At 36.4% G+C, this 19,720-nt stretch overlaps 1 protein-coding gene across 1 annotated transcript in view; it reads left to right on the top strand.

The window, feature by feature from the left end:
• The window catches only part of LOC131041804 (N-terminal acetyltransferase B complex auxiliary subunit NAA25), a 77,372-nt gene that overhangs the window by 24,834 nt on the left and 32,818 nt on the right, over nt 1–19,720 (top strand). The window contains exons 8-9 of the mRNA XM_057975018.2: nt 6,642–6,789; nt 6,893–7,068. Of these exons, the coding sequence (XP_057831001.1) occupies nt 6,642–6,789; nt 6,893–7,068 (324 nt within the window). The remainder of the gene's footprint in view (nt 1–6,641; nt 6,790–6,892; nt 7,069–19,720) is intronic.

Raw genomic sequence — 19,720 nt, 5'->3', positions numbered from 1 at the left:
AAGGAAGGGATCTAACAACATGTGTATTTGTTTGTATACTTTGTGTCTGCATATTCATGTGTATGCTTCATGTTTTTATATGTATGCTTTGTGTCTGCATATATTGATGTGTATACTCCGTGTTGGGTTCAGGTCTGATTAATAACTAGAGTAAATGGATACAAGAATTGCATTGAAGGTCATCAATGTGTGTCATGCTTCTAATCCTCATCTTTATATATATCACCCTCTCCTTGATGTAGAAAGATATCCAAGATATGGTGCAAATATGGGATCAACCAAATTAAATAAGGATTACAAATCTCCAAGGAATGGCATGGGGATCCTTCATTGTTTGAGGACACGCGATCTCGGGAAGGGTGGGACTGTTATGCCCCCTACAGCAAACTCCATTATCTGATTCTACCCAGCACCGTGAACAACAGTTTATCAATCAGTGAGCATGATTAATATCGACTACTTCAAGGGCAGAAGTATAGAATGATATGTGATATTAGTTAGTTGATCATTCTGTAATGACATGCGATTTTATTTCTTAATGATGTGCGATTCCATTCTGAAGACAACAGAGCATTAGTTAGCACGATTAACAACATCTTGAAGGGACAGATCAGTCGTTAAAGGAAATATAATGACCAAGAGGCACATCCTTTACAAATGGGTTCCATTGGGAGGAGCCACCACCGATGGGAAGGTGTTAAAGAACAATTTCCAACAATGCAGAAGGGAGATATAGATGGAAGTATCTGGAAGAAAAGATAGAAGGCATTTCCGTAGCTTCAGTCCGATACATACATATCATCCATTCAATGATCTGAGTGTTTTATTATTTTGGTGGTTCAACATTAAGGTTCTAGTTCAATAAACACATTTCCTAGCATCCTCCAAGCCCTAATTAGGGCAATTCAGAGTAAATTGAGTAAGGTTTCTGCAGGGGACATCACAAAAATGATTTAGTAACAAATGGTCAAGTAACAAATGATCAAATGCAAATAATTGTCATAAGTGTGCTAAGGATGAGAACAAAGTGCAAGACTACATTGATACATTCCATGCCTTGTTATTCTTAAAGGTTGGGTCAAGTTAAAGACGCCACTAAATCAGAGTTTCTTTGGATTTTCAGGATGGGGGAATATTGGGACATACTGACAAGTTTTTCCAAAATTTGGTGATAGATGTGGACAGGTTATTAATATAATATATGAAAATTACTATTTGAAAAATAAATTCGAAAAAATAGCAGAAAATGTTTCTATTGATCAATTATGTAAATGTTTTGACAATCAATTTTTCAAAAATTTGAATGTATATGCAATGTTATATAATCAAATGATCTGTAAACTGGGATGGATATTCATCATGCACAGTCATAAAAAAATGGATATCCTAGCACAACTTTATCCAAGCCAAAGGACCAATATGCAACACAAATACTAGTAATAAGGATGGAATTTTCTTAACCATTTAATGGAAATGACCCTAACATCCTTTGCACAAACCTGCAATCTTCTCATATGTTCATTCTGCATGTTACAGCCATTAGCCAAATGGAAGCAAATAGAATGCCCTACTTACTTTTAAATAAGACAACACAAGAAATAACATTCACAACAAACACTATGACACATTGGTTTAACCGGGAGAAGCCAAATTTGGGAAGAAAACTCTAGCAGTGAATCCATTTAAAGGTAATTTTACAGATAACAGTCCCTACAGAACTTAGTTGGATGCCCATTGAGTATGGATCATAAATGCAAAAAAGATTCTAACAACAGATATACCCGAGCGAATGGTATTCAAAAACAAACCCAGAATTACTTTATCCAACAAATGGATACACATATTTATTATTTTTTCCCCTTTTGCAGTTATAGACACACATTCAGTTTGAACCTACTAATAGAATATCATTTACTAGGTACTCCGAGCATACAACTCTACAATGACTGATGCAGAACTGACCGCCTTAAATGATTCTGACCACTCTGCAGTCCTTACATCTGAATTAATGAACCTAGAAATTGTAGTTTTATTATATATTTCTGATTTAATTCTTAGCATGTATCTCAGAAATATAGAAGTTATGCTCTTATGTCTGCTGTAAATATTCCTCCAATCTGCAGTGATCATTTTTTACTTAAATGCCTTTGAAATGTTTTAGAGTATCGGATATTGGTATCACATTAGTTCAGGGGTTTTTGTCTGTTCCCGTATCACATTTTTCTTCATTGAAATTTTTGACCTATTTGAATGCATTAAAGGAGATTGGAGGAAAAATAATCGTATGCATCCTTTAATGTTTAAAACTTTAATGGGTTAACCCAACGAAAATTATACTCCTACCAAGTTTTGGGGAATGGTATAAAGTTTTGGGGAATGGTATAAAGTTTTGTATAAAATTATTGTGACATCTTGCAATATTACATTGAAAAATATATAATTGACTTAAAATAAATGCTAAATGGCAGATGAGTTGGTAAATTCATTATGGTGGATTTAAAAGATTGGATGTTCAAACCTCACAAGTTGCATGTTTTTGTCTCTTTTAAGAGAAATAAGGTTAAGTGTTTTTTTTGAGTGCATTATTGGTTGGAAATATAAGAGCCTCGTTGGAATGGTTGCATTTCTAGTTAAACTTGACACCTTATCTTTGCATTCCTTAATGGTTTTAATGTTGCATGTGGTGGATAAAATTTAGGGGGTCAAAGAGGAGGTTGGAGGACCTACCAAGAGGGTGGAGGAGCACTCCCACCTCCAGTTAGCTTCTTGTTCGGAAATTAGGTATATTGCTTGAGAGAGAGTTCTGGTAGGACTAGATCGTTTTCCTTTAAATTTAGTGTTCTGTGTTCAATTTTGGCTTTCCCTTTCTTGAGCTTTGATGGTCTAGTGGAGTTATGTTGTTCAATTTCTTACATCCTAATTGATAGGGGGAAAGCAAGTCTTCATGATTAGAGTTCTATACTTTCGATAGAATTTGCCTATGCCAAAGGAGCAAAGACTAAATGTGGCCAGCTGATGTGTGTGTGGGGTTTCAGGCAGTTGGGCATTAGTTGAGGATGCCCAACTACGCTGCAGATATTTGTAAGATCTTATCAACTCCTCCTGCAAGGAATGCTTTGATCTGATTTAGGGAATGCTACAAATTATGCGCAAAAGGAATACAACATGCAAGTGAAAACCTTTCTGAGAGGAGTACTTTTGATGCAAGACACTATTTGCGTCTTCTCATACAGAGTATAGTTGCAGCAACTACACTGAAGATATTTGTAAGATCTTATCAAATCCTCCTGCAGGGAATGCTTTGATCTGATTTAGGGAATGCTACAAATAATGTGCAAAAGGAATACAATATGCAAGTGAAAACCTGTCTGAGAGGAGTACTTTTGATGCAAGACACTAGTAGAGTCTTCTCAAACATAGTATAGTCGCAGCAATTCAACACTTAAACTTCAATATTGCCATTGTGATGAATCACACAATAGAATTAAGAAAAAATCTTCACTTTATTAGAGTGGCTTGGTATAAATTGCAACTTAAAAACAATAAAACCCTTCTATATAAGCTATCAAGTCTTTTCTCGTTTTTACAGTTTATGTTTTAAAACCTGTAGCCAGAGCTCTTTTGTTCCTTCTATTCACTAATGGAGTCCAAGCTATTTTCTGAACTTCTCTCCACACCTCATGCTCTGTTCTTGATGTCTTTCTTCTGCACTAATACCTCCTCTGTTTTTGTCTTATGTCTGTACTGTCCTTCACGCCTCTGTTTTTCCTCTTATCTCTGTGTTTGCCCAGTTCACACCCTCTTTACTATTCTCTATGCTTTTCTCTTCTTATTCCACAAGCGCTACACACAACTTTACCCTTCCCTCGTGCACCAAATTTCTCTCTTTTGCTTGCCACGATGCCCTTCTCTGTTCTTTAAACTTCTGGCACTTTTATAAACAACAAACAATTTTGATTGGTGCCCTTTCAAAAAGCTTGATATTCTCACATGACTTTTTGTGCAGCCTTCAACCACTTCATTTCTCTTTGCCAGGGGTCTCTTTGACTTCTTTCCTTACCCCTACGCATTCCTACCTCTTTCTCTTACATTGTGTAGATGGAAGATCAATTAGTTTTAAATAAGCCGCACTTTAAGGCCTTTTCTCAATCGGTTCATACTTTACTAATTTAATATTCAATGTATATATTTGGGCCTTTCATCTACCAAACAACTAGCATTTCGTTTGTTTCCCCAATCATTTCCTTAGGAATATTTTAATTCCATTTGTACATAGCCTGCAATCAAGTAATTCACAAGTCGTTTTGTATGATTCACACTTTGCATACATTTCTATCAAGCAGTTGAAACTCTTACTCTTGTCAAGATAAAATGAAGAAATCAATTACATATTTAATAGGTTTAGGTGCTGAAGGAGAGATGCTTACTGAAAACAAATCAAAATCAAAATTTATCAAATAAACTAGAAATCTTTTTTTGGTGGTGCCGATTGCATATTCACCTGGATGCTCCTGCACCAACTTTCCATGGTTTGGGAAGGGGGTCTATTAATGGGTTGTGATGTTAGTTTTAAGCAATCAGATGTTAATCTTAAATAGTCAGGTTATAACAGGACAGTAACAGCAATAAAAACACAAAACAGGACACACCAATACCCTGCGAAAACCTCCCTCTTGGAGGTGAAAAACCCAGCAACAAAGTACAATGTGTATTATCTCAAATGTAGGAATGTAGGCAATTACAAGGCAAGTGTGCTTATCTCAGATTGCTGTTCAACCAGCAAGATAGCAGATCTGAATTCCTCTTTATGTGCTAATGGAGATTGCAGCCCTTATCATCAGCACCAAATTCGCTCAAGGCAAGTCTTCATTAGCTTCGCAAGATCTTGATAGCATCACCTAACAGCCAGCCTTCACAAAATGGATGAGGAGCAAGTTCGCACAAGAGAGAGAGAGAGATCGCCAAATGTTGGAGAGCAGATTACATGTGTCGACAGCCTTGAGAATGATTCGCCTTGTATATAAATTGATTCATTATGCTGTGCAAATGACTTGCTTATATACTTGACTTGTGGTGTCAAGTCTCAAGTTGGCCTGCCTTGTTAATTTAAAAATAATATTATGTATATCGTCCAAATAGGTCTTGACCTATTAAGACGTTATTGCTTGATTGCCTTTACCACACAGAGGTTGGGCCCAGCCCAATTACATAATCGCTCAAAATACATATTGGGCCTACCCTATCTACAAGTTACATTCAATATAGGACCACAAGTTACATCGCCCAATTAGGGTCAGACCAAATTACAAGTTACATTTATAGGGCCTGTCCTATCCACAAGTTACATTATATATAGGTCTTGCCCAAGCAAGACATAATTACAAGTTACATGTATTTGGGCCCAGCCCTAAGTTCGATTTACATAATAGATAATACATGTGTATTTTAATTGTCATTGACAACATTAAAATACAATAGATAGGTATCTGAGCTAGCTACTATTTCAACATGTGATTGGTACCTGAAGAGGTGGATATGTAAAGCATGAGGAAGAATGAAAATATTTCATTTCATGAAGTCACCAGTGAATTTCAGGCCTTATTGCACATCTTTATGAAAAGAAGCATGTAGTTGCGACCTTTCCTAATCATTCTTTTGCTGCTAATGAAACACATACAGTTGCATTTTTTTTTTATTAAATCTATTTTTCTATACACGTAGAGTAAAATCATAGGTTCTAACAATTGTGAAGACTATCATCTGAGCATGGATATGTATTGTTGTAAACTTGTATCTAGTGGGTGAGCTATTTTTTACTGATATATCTCTCTTCTCCTAACGTAAACTATGTTTTTCTTCAATGTGATGCTGCTCTCCTTAACACATCCTAGTGATGTTGCCTTCGTTCAAGGCATCATGTACCCCTTGAAATGAGGTTGAATGAGCCTTCTTTGTTTTTGCATTTTGGTCTTTCTTACCCCTTTTCCATCAAGCTGGGTCAGGGGGACTAGTAAACATAAATTCATTTTATCTTAACCCTGAAAGGTTAGTTGACCTTAGGTTTTAGGAGAACTTTTAAGTGGGTCACTTTGACTTCTAATATTTGAGCATTGCCTCTTGCTAAATCCTGCATGGGTCCTCCTCTTGTTCTGGGTGATGTATTGTTTGTTCTGTTGGCCTGTGCCATTTTCCAATCTTGGTCTCCAACTTAATCTTATTCAAATCCCTGTTTCCGTAGTTCCTCATTCATATGGCTTTTATATGGCTATTTATACTTGATATCAACTCAATTATTTGGTAAATAACTGCAGTAGCTTTAATCCTTTTAGTTATATACGCATTGTTTTAGTGTATTTGTGGACATTAATATAAACTATATTTCCCTTCCATTCGTTTGTGTTCTATTGTTCACGCCTTTGTAAGGATTTTGCCTATTTTCAAAATTTCAATTTTATCCACAGGCTAAACCTCTTGTACATATTGGTCATGAATCATGAAAGGGTTAATCGTATCAACTCTTTCCTGCTGTGTAAATGTATACCATACATCATTAGTGTGGCTGTAATAGGTTCTTTTATTCTTTTGTGCTTAATTTGCAATGTCTAATGGTATCTTTGCATAAATTATAAATTCTCGTACAGCACGGATGATTGGGAAGTATTTCTACAGTACCTGGACTGCTCTCTAGGAGATGACTCAGTGAAGAAGAGGTTAATAAGTGCTCAAAACCATCATCAATCTGACACGGCGCCAAATTCTTCCCACTTGACAAGCCTAACAGAGGAAGAGGTAATCCTCTTATTTGCCATTCAAATTTTAATAAATTTGTTTTTGGGTTTACCTTATGTATACATTTGTAGATTTTTTTTTTCATGCAAGTGTTCTTTTGCAGTTTGATAAACGTATATCAGATGTACACTCGTTTATTGAAAAGCTTCAACAAATGGATGGGCATGAATTTAGAAGGGGACCCTTTTTGGCAAATCTTGAGATAGAGAAACGCCGAACAATATTTGGGAAGGCAAATGCTGTAGAGTTTATGCAGGCATTTTTGGAATACTACAAAAGGTGATTCTTGAGCCATTGGATTATTAAATGTTTTGGAACATGATGATAAATCATTAATGTGTTGAATGAGTATTGAAAGGCTAAATTTTCATTGCTGGTGAAATGTATTTGGCAAGCAGTTAATTATCTGTAGCTCTGGACTTTTAATCTATTTAAAAATTGATAACAAAATAAACTCGCTAATATGAATTTTGTGCAATATGTTTTTTGGGGTTTTGCACAAGGATAAAATAAATAAGCTAACTTGACCTATGTGTTTTGATCTTAAAGGTTAGAGCACAGGTCTTTGAAGAACTCCTATCTCACTGGTTATTTTTCTGAATTTATGAAAGCTAAAATGTAAACAAGAATACTATCCAAGGATTAAAATAGAGATCTTTTGGAATCATATCGGCAATTTCTTTTTGAAAAAAAAGAAAACACATGGAATAACAATGATATGAAGAAGAAAGATAAAGGCAACTAATTATGACAAAACATTGAAAGTTTCTAAACAGATTTGAGTACTGATTTCACAAATGTTAATGTAGGTTTTTTTAATTGGATTTTTCTTTTAGTACAACACGTGGGGTTACTTTTGATTTAATCTTGGCAGCATAAGAAAGCTTCAAATTCACATTCTTTACACAGTTTTTTTTTTGGACAATTTATTTCGACTTAAATCTTGAATGACAATTTCTCCAGCTTAAGTTTGGCATCAACTCTCGTTACAATTTATGTGTAAATGACACATTTATAATCTTTTAACTGTAGTTACTTGAAGCTTCAAAAATAATAAAAATAGTTTCGTTGAAAGCAATTCTATCTTCATCTTTCAAAAATAATATAATAAATTACTTTCTTTCTATTTCTGCTTCTCGTCATGAACATTTTACTGAATTGAAGGCTTTGATCTCTTGATTTTGTCTTTAATTTTCTTTAACCGATTCTCATTTCCTTAGGAAAATAGTAAGATATTGAGGGCATCACTTTGAATGGAGGGCTCAAATTTATCACAATTATTTCCTTTATTTCACTTTATTTGATATTTATCCTCAGGGCCCATATACTTAACTTGGATGCAACTTTTACTTTAATACTATTCTTTATTTTGCCAAGAGAAACATGCTATTTTGGTGCTTGATTGATTTAGAAACCCATTTGTTTTTTGGAGGATGTTGTGGAGGTTTTCTGTTGCTAGTGCCTAGTTATGGAAACCAACAGAGTTGGCACCTAGTGGAACTTTCTCCCCTTGATGCCAAAAAATGAAACTTGGGTAGGTCTTTTGGTTCAACACCAAGTTGTAAAAACTGACAAAGTTGGTGTGTAGTGGAACTTTCACCACTTGATCCCAAAAAGTGTAACACTAGGAGGTTTTTGGCATAAATGCCAATTTTCAAATAATTCACTAACAACCTTGAACTCTGTTTAAATTTATTCCATTTTTTCATTTTTAAATGTTGACTTTAATAATAATTCAATTTGTCATCTCCTTTATGTTTCTGAAGTCCATTTTCAAGTGATGAAGCTTGAAATAGCCCTAGTAATCTTCTGCCTCTACTATCCACCTCTTTTCGCCTAACAAACATAATAGAAAAAACAACAACTTTCTAAACATAAGAAGTTTTGACTTTTGTGCTTACTCCTAAATCTGGGACACAACCAAAAAGCAAAATGTTTCTTTTTCTTAAAATAGAAAGTTTGATCTCTGGTATGCATTGGACTGTTTGTCATGAATTCTGAATTACCCATTGTGGCATTTCATGCTTGGAAAATATTCCCCCTATGATGTTGGCACGATGAGTTGGAGAAGATTTGGCCTGACCTCGATCCTTCCTGCCTTTGCTACCATAATCTTTCTTTTAACTTAACTCTTTCTTTGCTTTGCCTATGCTGGAGTCTCCTTCCTGTTTCAAAATTTGATAGTCTTCATGACGAGTAACCTGCATGCATTCTTAATGGACTAAGATGGACCAAAACCTAAGGGCTTGGCTATTTTGATAGGAAAGCTAATATAATTGACTTTGATGTGATAGGAATGACTTGACATATGGCTACACATATGATTAATCTTTAAGTTTATTGTAGGGGTAACAAATTTGGGAACTGACAGTAGCATCTAAACAATCCTTTTTGTATTATTCTAATTGTTTGCTTAGGAATTGTTTATTTACTTAGAATAGGCATTGTGATTTATATCTTTATTCTCAAATGTTGCATTGCTCTAGCCTGTTACCGTTAATATATATATATATGTGTGTGTGTGTGTGTGTGTGTGTGTGTGTGTGCATACATACGTACATATATATGTACATGCATATACAGATTGCACTCCATCTCCACAAAAGCCTTAGACAAAGAAAAAAGTGGCTCCTAAGAGGCAACCACATCCTTTGGCACAATTAAAAGTCCCTAAGCCTCCAAAAGACATCGTGGAGATACACACAATGTCATAATAGATGAAGTAAGAAGAAGTATTTGATTTTGAAGCAGCCTCAAAATTGTTACTAATTAGCTTAGACAAAGTAGGCTGCTTTTCAGGTTCTACTATATCATCATCCTTTTTAATCTTAGGCTCTATTGGGGGATATGTATATATACATATATATGTATATGTCTAGATATATGTATATATATGTATATGTATGTATGTATGTTTGTATGTGTATATGTTTGTAGAAATATATATATGTACACACACACACATATTTATATGATTGATTCATATCATGTACCATTTCTTTTATCAGAATCTCCCATTCTAATTACCGTTGTCCATAAACAAAGGAAGGAAGAAAACAGATTGTGCTTGGGTTGCATCTCACTCCCCCTCTCTCTGAATGCTGCTTTATAGAACACTCCATTGTGCCATCATTCAATTTGCAAGACCCATAGCTCTTCGCCAATCCTCTCCCATTTGGAGGTTCTCTAAAGCTTTACCTTGAGGTCATGGCCTTCTCTTCCCATTCGGCTCAGCTAAAAAGGGCAATCTGTACTACAGTATATTATTTCTCAACTACTCTCCATTTTGTAGAGAAGATCTGAAAGTCTTTGTCCGACAACATGCCTAGAAATCATTTGTTGAACCTATCTTTGCAACAAGGAAGGGAAATGATTGCTGTTTGCCCATTGATTGTTTGGACTAGATGTGGCACACTTTACAAAAGCTTAGGGGAAGACTAATTATTTAATTATTGTAGCGTGTTGTTATATTTTGGCCCTTATGGAATGGTGTGCCATAGTTGAAGAGGATCTCAATATTCCATGGATTATATGCCACTAGGCAATTGTATATTGGGCAATGTAAGAGGACATTTAAAATGAGGGTACTGTACACACAAAAAGGGGTTAGCCTAAGTGTACCAATGAGACATTAGTTTAAGAGATTCATACAAAAAGCAAATAAACATAAATATGCACAAAAATCCCTCAAGAGCATCCCATTGTCCTCTATCTCCAAGGACCTATTGATTCTGCAAGATTAGTGCTTTCAGATTTAAAATGAGGGTACATAGTGGTTACATTGGACCCCCTTGGTTGTAGGGGTTAAACATTTTTATTGGGAATCACATTCTATATAGGGAACTACATGATACTAATATTGTAATTATGTTGAGATGTAGTGCATCTAAGGATGTGGACACAACATTAGGATACGTAATTTTGGTGACACTTGTACCATTGTTCCAGATATTAGGAATGTATTAGGAAGATGATTACTAGATGAGATGCCTTGAAATGTGGGATGACTCTTGGGAGTTTGAAGGGTCACACATTAGGCACATGTTTTAGTGGGCTCATGGTTTTATATGGTACTGTTGTGACGTTTTCACACATCGCCCCATTGCAAATGGGGACCCCTGCTTTTTTGCTTTCTAGGGTTTGTCTTTTAGGGTTTTGTCCGTTGGCCTTTGCATTTTGAGTGTCGCCAAGGGGATCACATGGATAGCAAGTCCGGCTTGAGTGGTGTCCTGATCCTGAAATTTTGGCTAAGTCTGAAAGTCCTGATCCTGAAAATTGGCTAAGTCTGGAATGTTCTAATCCTGAAATTTGACTAAGTCTAGAAACTAAAAAACCTCAAAGAACTAGATTTTGCAATATAACTCCTAGAGGTCTGAAACCACTCTCAAACATCCTGAAAGTTATTTCTTATACTTAAATGTTATATTCCATAAAAATTATCCTGATAGAGAGTTCAAAATGTCAAATTTCGCTCCTGTCCTTCACTGAGGATCCAGAGCGAATTTCACTTCTGTCCCTCTTAGGAGGACCAAGGCGAAGCGCTCCTGTCCCTCACCAAGGGTCCAGGGCGAAAAGGCTTATTGGAGTCATTCCTGACCTTGTTTGGTCAAATTGAGACATCAAAGGCATGGTGGAGGACGAAACGAACGTGATAGAGCATCCAGACTTGATCAAAGACGATGAAATGATGGAGATTAGCCAGAAAGGACAAAAGCGCTCCTGTCCCTCTCTGAAGGACCAGGGCGAAAATGTTATTTAATGCATATTTGTCACTGAGTTTTCTATTTTGTTTTGTGCAGGGTCTCCCGGAGTGATAATTGGACGTGACTTGATACTTTTGAAGATTTTGAAGGCATGAAAATGGTGAATTTTGAAGGTTAAAGGTCAAAAGTGCTCCTGTCCCTCACTGAAGGACCAGAGCGATTTTCTTTATATGCACAATTTTAGACCTTTCTTGGACATTAACTTTTATTCATAGTGTGAGGCAAGATGATATCTTCCTTAGCCAAGAATTTCGAGATGAAGGATGAAGCATTTTGGCCTAGAGGGCAAAAAGCGCTCCTATCCCTCACTGAAGGACCGGAGCTTGATTTTCAAATTTGCACTATTTTTGCAGGATCAAGACAATTTTATGATTTGAAGAGACCAAGGAAAACATGATTTATCCATTGAATATTTAAGTGGTCCACAAAGGAGGAAATCAACCCAAATGACAAAAAGTGCTTCTGTCCCTCACTGAAGGACCATGGCGCTTTTTCAAGTTTCTCCTCATTGTTTGGGATTTTATGGCAAAACTTGACTTGGATGAGAAGGACGAATGATGTTTCATGCCTTAGACGCAATTGAGAGGTTTAAAGAACAAAGAAGTATGCCAAGATGTAAAAAAGTGCTCCTGTCCCTCTCCAAGGGACCAGAGCGATTTTCCAAAAAGTGTAAATTTCTTGCAAGGCCAGGGCAAGTTTGTGATTGAAATGAATGGAAGAAGACATGATTAGCCCATTGAAGATAATTTGGAAAGCTAGCAAAGGACGGATAAGCTTGAAATTGCGAAAGTGCTCCTGTCCCTCACCAAGGGACCAGGGCGAAAAACATGTTATCTAGCTTTTCTCTCCAAATTTGGACAAGTCTAGCCCAAGGCGCAAGTTTGAAATAACGTTTAAAATGCTTTGAGGTGGAATTGAGATGCAAGACTTGCGAATTTTGATGACAATTGGCAAAAGTGCTCCTGTCCCTCTCCAAGGGACTAGGGCGATTTCTCCAAATATGCCCATTTACCTTGCATTTTGAAATGATATTTTTAGTACCAAGACTCAAGAAGTAGTGAAATGTGATATTCTACGCCTGGAGAGTAATTTGAAGATTAATGTCATCAAGAATTTGCACAAGGACTCAAAAGTGCTCCTGTCCCTCACTGAAGGACCAGGGCGGTTTTTATAAAATCAACAATTTCCCTCCGAGATTATGCTAAGGCAAGGTTGTGCGAGATGGGAAGGATCTTCTAAAGCACGGTGAACAAAGATTTGACTTCAAAATTTGAGAATCCTAGCCTAAAAATGAAAAAGTGCTCCTATCCTTCATTGGAGGACCAGGGCGAAAATCTTGGGAGAGCTTATTTTGCCTTGCAAAAACTAGTTAAGCATGCATGGAATAAGTGAAATAGATCATTGCTCACTCCACAACGAGAATTGACAAATGAAGGACGAAGAAATAAGAGCAAAAGTGAAAAGCGCTCCTGTCCCTCACCCAGGGTCCAGGGCGAAAATGTCATAAAGCACCGTTCCTTCTAAAAATCAAGTGAATTAAACTCAAGACTCCAATCAAAAATGCCATTTTAAAATGCCTAGATGAAGTTTGAGCGTGAAAATGAGGAATGCAAGGCCTAGATTGAGAAAAGTGCTCCTGTCCCTCTCCAAGGGACCAGAGCGAAGTCATTGGCATTCTTTATTTTTACATTATTTCAACGTTAATATCCTCCAAATCGCATTAGATGCCAAATTGCTAACTTTGGAATATTTGAAAAAATTAATTAAATTGGCATTTAATAAATTAATTTTGGGCCTAAAAAAAAATCGAATTTTTATTCTAAAGGCATTTAAAATTAATTTTTGTGAAATTAAAAATTAAAAGTTGAGCGCACAAGGCATTATTTTGCCTTTATTTGACAAGTCGGCCTACTCCTTTTGAGGTTTTATTTATTATTTCACCTTTTATTTGCTAGGTCGGCCTCATGGGTAAGTGGAAGGTGAGCGCTCTATATATTGGAGGTGTTGTTTCACAATTCAAATCATTCAATCATCCTTTCAAGTGCGAATTTGGAGAGCTAATTGAAGGTGCGAAATCTAGTTGGAGTGGAGCGAATTTCTACTAAGTGTGGAGACTAAGGAGGGCGAAATTCATCTTGAAGGCCATTGGAGAGGTGAATTTCTTGCTAAATTGGAGGATAATTTCCAGATGTTTTGAAGGTATTTGAAGGTGAATTTCCAGATTTTTGAAGAGGCTAGTGGAGTTTATTCTTTTTCAAGCTAGAGGAGGCGTAATTCATCCAAGGGAGGACTATAATCTAAGCTTGTCCATCAAAATCCGGTCTTCTCTCATCATTTTTTTCAAAGTTTTGTACTTAAGTACTCAAGGGAAGGTATGAAGAATTACTTTTTTGAAGATCTCATTCAAGACTTATTGTGATCCCATTACAATTTTGTAAAATCTAAGTCTTGAAAATCCAATTTCCATTCATTATTAATTTGAAAATGTGTAATTCTTGATTTATCATGACTTTTTCAAGTTAATATCTTAAGTTTTACCTTTGAAAGGTCTTAAATTTCATGCTTTAAGGTTTGATGCTCAAAAGACTAACTTTAATATTTTGTGTAGGCATCAAATGGAGATCCTGGAGTTGGAAAATCAAGCCAGATCAAGGACGGTCTCCTCCAAGAAGATCAAGTAAGGACAAGGGCAACCTCCTCCAGTCTAGCATCGACAAGGATGGCTTTCTTCGATCAAACATCAACAAGGGTGACCTCTTCCAATCCAGCATTCCAAGGCGAGGTACATCAATCATCCTGCACATCAAGGACACGAGAAGTCAGAGCAAGGGTTCGTTGAAGAAGCAGATAGTTCTAGATGAATTAATTAAAGCTAGCTTCTCAACAACATCAAGTTGAATATCTACCAAGTTACAAGTGTCAGATGAGGTGGCATCCTAGTCATCACTTCTCCAGTCAGTGTGGTCCACCTCAGTGTGTCCAGATTCAATGTACCTAACTCATGGGTGATGGCACAAACTCCGATGTACCTACCTCGGCTATCCATTGGTCGATTTTTCCAGAGAGGACATGTGTCCAAGCAATACAATTATTTCATTGATCAAGCATTAAATGTTATGTAATGGTTGTAACAAACCCTAATTAGGGTTTTCATTGTTGAATCTTGGCCATTGATCTCAAATTGATCTGAGCCATCGAATTGTATTGTGGGCACTATATAAGCCCCAACTCTTCATTTTGTAAAGGCAGTTGGAAGCAGTAAGTTAGAGAGTTAGAAAGGAGTTAGTGAATAGAGAGTAGCTAGCTAGTTGATAGAATAGCAATTAGAGTAGAGTAGAGAGAGAAGGCAAAGATTGTTGCCAAGATGTTGTTGTAAAAGACTTGTAACTTCATTGAAGAAATGGTGAAATTTATGGGTCGATGCGACAATTTGCATGGTCTCTATACTTCTCATATTTGATTTCGTGTTATTAGATGAGTGGAAGAAATGTGCTTGATTGATGGTGGAATTCGTAATCCATACTACTAGCAGTTTGTTGATTGCAGACTTGCCTTGCGTAGTCAACTGGAATCATTCAGCTTAAGCTTAACTTCAATTGTCGCTTCTTCATTGATATGCATCAACCTGATGGTGTCTATGCCTGCAGTGATGATTTGAACATGATAAAGCTTTCCTTCGAAGATCGCACTAACCTTGTGGAGATGGTCCTGTGATGTCAAAACAAGACTTAGTTAGAATTTCATCAAAGATCATTCATTGCTCTTACATTCTTAGTGTTAGGATTAGATCCTTTTCTCACCCTCGTGTTTTTTCCTTTTTTTTTAATCTAAGGCAGTAAAATCCTGTGTTCCAGCAATATTCAAAGCAAATTAGAAGTTCAGTCATCAAGTGTAAGTCCCCTTGTGATTCCAGCAAATCACATCATACCACAAAGAGCTTATCCAGACGTAGAGATCCTACAGCGAAGAACCTTGAAGTCACCCTGATTGATCCTTTTCGCGATATCTTCAGCATTCAGAGGCTTTACTCAAGAGAGGATAAGGTACCCTTGGGTATTTTATTCTGTGTTTGATAATGTACAAAATACACGTCAACAGGTACCACTTAAATTTTTTGTGCAAAATTGGTCTATATAAGCAACCACATGGTAGTGGTATGGATATGTTTTTGTATGCTAGTGGAGCATTGACAATAAGAGAGTTGCATGTTGTGACAAGTTCTTGAGGAAGTTGTCAGGTGTGATGTGTGGTTTCATGTGCTATTGTAATGAATTTTAATTTGCTTTGCTATTGGATTTATTACATGGAGTGCAATGAGCTTGATCACTATAGAAGACTAGCATGGGTGAAAGTGTTTTGTATTTGTAATAATAATTTGGTGGTGTGATGTTCTCTTTTAGGTTATTTCTCAAAAGGGTTTTGCATGATAAATTTGGTGTAGTTTTGTGTAAATGTCTTTGCTATTCTTTTTTATTGTGGATTCATTATCTATTTAATTTAGTTACTCTTATAAATGCTAGACAAGAAACTAGTTTTTGTTTATCAACAATGCTTGAATTCCCAATGTTTGTTAGAAGAGCCAGAGTAGCTTATTAGATCAAAGGGAGGAAAGGTTGTATCAATCCTTGTTTGAGTGGGAACTTTATGTAAGTGATCTTTTTTTTTAGGTACAAGAATGACCAAAACATCTATAATGGAGATTGATAAGTTCAATGACACTAACTTTGTGTTTTGAAGCTCAAGATGGAAGATCTCGTTGATAGAGATTTGTGGGATTCAGTTTCTAGTAAAAAACCCTTTGATGTTTCCACAAAAGATTAGGGTGGTGATTGATAGAAAGATATAAAGTTTGGTTTTTCGTTTACCTTTTGAATCATTGCTCCTAAATGTATCGATAGAAAGTGCCATCAATAATGTCTAGAAAAAGGTAAGCAACTTGTATTGGACAAAGTCCTTTGTCAATAAATATTTTCTTCATAAGGATTTGTATTTGTTAAGGATGAGTGATGATGATTTAGTGATAAAGCACTTAAATGCCCTCAACCTTTTGATGAGCTAGTAAACTATTGTTAATGTAACAATAGATGAGGAAGACTGGTGTTTTCCCTTATTGTGTTTGCTGCTAGATTCATTAGACAACCTTGTCATGGCTAATAGTACCATATCCAAGACAAAACTTCAAGAGGCTCTTTTTATTTTATTGTTAGAAAAAATGAGCCCAAAACTTTAGAATGTGTTAAGGATGCCTTGGTTATTAAATGTTGCTTGAAGGAAAAAGACAAGAATAAGAAGAATAAGAGGTTGAGGGGTCAAGGGGGATCTAAATTTCTTGATAGATCTAAGGTTAAGTGTTGGAATTGAGGAAACTCTGTTCACATTAAAGACTATGATTCAAATTTGAGGGCCTTGAATGAAGATAATGGATATGTGTTTATATACCAAATTGTGAGGATGCATTGATGATTGACTTTAGAGATTCTTTTCACATCTATCCCACATAGTGCTTTTCTAGTTATGGAGCATTTTTTGGTGAAAAGGTCTATTTGGGAGACAACAAATTTCTCAAGATTGTTCGTTGTGGCAACAAGCTCATGTTTGGAGATGGAAGAATTGAGTCTCTTTTGGCATTCTGCACATCATTGGTTTGGCAAGGAATCTATTGTTTATAAGTGAAAATGAATGGTGTGGATGTGCATATAATTGTCAACAAGGAATGATAGATGATTTGCAGAGTCATGGTGTTGGCTAAGGGAATTTGTTTTGAACTTCGTTTCACTTTGGCACAAGCACATTTGAAGTCCTTGAGTATTGGAATCTAAAAAAATAGTACATGGGCCAATGACCATTTCTTGGATTTTGGCTCTTGCAAACATTGTATTTGTGGGAAGCAAAACTGTATTAACTTTCATTCTATCTCTACTAGATTTGTAGAGATTTTGGAATTGGCTTTTTGATTTGTATTGATGTATTTGGTCTTATTGACGTATTTTATCCTTGGAAAATTCTTGCACTATATTTTTTAAATGATGACATCTCTAGGAAACATGAATGCTCTTTTCAAATAGTTTGAAGCACTTGTGAGGAACTAGATAGAAATGAAGAGTAAGGTTTTGAGAATGGACAATGGTAGACAATTCAAATTTTGTAAGAATAGTGGTATTGCAAGGCATAAGACAACTTCACACACCCCTTAGCATAATGGAGTTGTAGAGAGGTTGGTCAAGCTATTCAGAGAGAGGGGTAGGAGTATGATCAATGGGTCTAATTCAGATTAGAAAATTTGAGCGAAAGTTGTTTGGACAACTTATTTGTGTGAAGAGTGAATGTTGTACATTTTGGAATTTCTAATGTTTGTTTGTATCTATGTCGTTTTAATTATATTGCATGTAAGAACATGTAAAAGGAAATTACCTATGTTACACAGGGATGTGTCCCCTGCTCCAAAACCCGACATCCCTGGCCCCTACCGTTTCAGGGATGCCCTTTTGTCGTCCTTGCTTGACCAAAAATCCTAGGAAACGCTAGGAAACATCCCCAGCCATTTGGGGACGTTTCATCGTCCTCGAGACGACAAGGGGACATCCCCTTGGAGTTCCCCCATGTCCCAGAATCGGCTAGCCCTCCCTTGCGGTTGGGAATAAGTCTAGGCTTAAAAAAAAAAAATAGTTATTTAAAAATGGACGGATATATATGGACGTGGTCTTCCCTCTATGGAGCTGAGATCAGACAACAAGTTCGATCATAATCAGGCAGATCAAATTCATGTACAAGCAGATCAATTGATGGTGAGAAATTTATGTAGTGTGCTCGGGGTTGACGATAAGAGCTTATCGTCTATGGTTGGGAAGGCAACAGATTTGATGTTTGCCTGTGGTTAATGAGCACTACCTTAAAATCCAAATTGAGGAGTCTCATGATTTTCAAGAAAAAATTCAAGAAATTTTTTTCCTATGGTTAATGAGCACTACCTTAAAATCAACATTGAGGAGTCTCATGATGTTTGCCTATGGTTAATGAGCACTACCTTAAAATCAACATTGAGGAGACGAAAAGGGGACATCCCCTTGGAGTTCCCCCATGTCCTCGAAACGGCTAGCCCTCCCTTGCGGTTGGGAATAAGTCCAGGCTTACAAAAAAAAATAGCTATTTAAAAATTTCTTTGCTTTTATTGGTCTATGAGGGGCTTGTTGACATGTTTTTTATGACATCGTCGAACACATAATAAAGTTGCCTAACGGTCACTTCACTCTCTCTTGATCAAAGTGCGATTGAATGCTAAGATTGCAAGAAGTTCAAACAATCAACTCCAAGGTTCCTTTATGCTACAGACGTGACTCAGTTGGCTGATGTGCTGTAATCCAAGGGGCCTTACGTTTGCATCATTTTTTCACTTCTTTGATATGGCAATTCTGCGATGCTGCTGCTTCAAACAGACTAAAATGAACTGAAAATAAAGGGGAAAAGGGTTTAGAAGGATCTAAATCTACTCTTAAGGGCAATGATAACAATGAATAGTGCTTTGGTGGACAAATTCCAAATAAACCAAGCTCTGCTTCGCCAAGATAAACTACAACTCCGTAGGAACCGGTGCAATCTTTTGAGGATGTTGGAGGATTTTCATATTGAAAAAAGTGCATCTGAATACCCAACACGGCGCAATCCAAACGACTATTCACAATTGAACTTAGCACAAATTTGGGGGTTCAGGCTAACTTTACACTGCAACTTACAATCAGCAAGATGCAAAAAGTATGAACCATGGAAATTCATCAAACACCATTACATTCTCCATTGGAATCAAAGCACTAAACTACTTCTACTCTAAGTGAGGAAGGTGAAACCATGCAAGCTTTGAAAAAATAACTTAAGTGGACACCATCAGAGAACAATGTTTCACTATTATTATCCCAAAACTTATCGCAACAATTTCATACAAGCTCCTTCCTCCCTTACAAATTAGGGAGGTCACCCCTTTATATAGGCCTCAGGTCATGATTACATGCAAAACCCTAATTAGGGTTTGCCCAAAAGATTCTCCATACATGATGCAACAAGGTGGGAATCTCCAATTAATAACCCATCATGCCCATGTACAATTAATTCAAAAGTACCCAAAATAGCATCCATTGCGCATTAAATGCACCACCTCTTTCAAATTCGCCCAACAT

The sequence above is a fragment of the Cryptomeria japonica genome, chromosome 7 (genome assembly GCF_030272615.1).
Source record: "Cryptomeria japonica chromosome 7, Sugi_1.0, whole genome shotgun sequence".
NCBI classification, from domain to species: Eukaryota; Viridiplantae; Streptophyta; class Pinopsida; order Cupressales; family Cupressaceae; genus Cryptomeria; species Cryptomeria japonica.
This window is presented reverse-complemented; position numbering and strand designations above follow the sequence as displayed.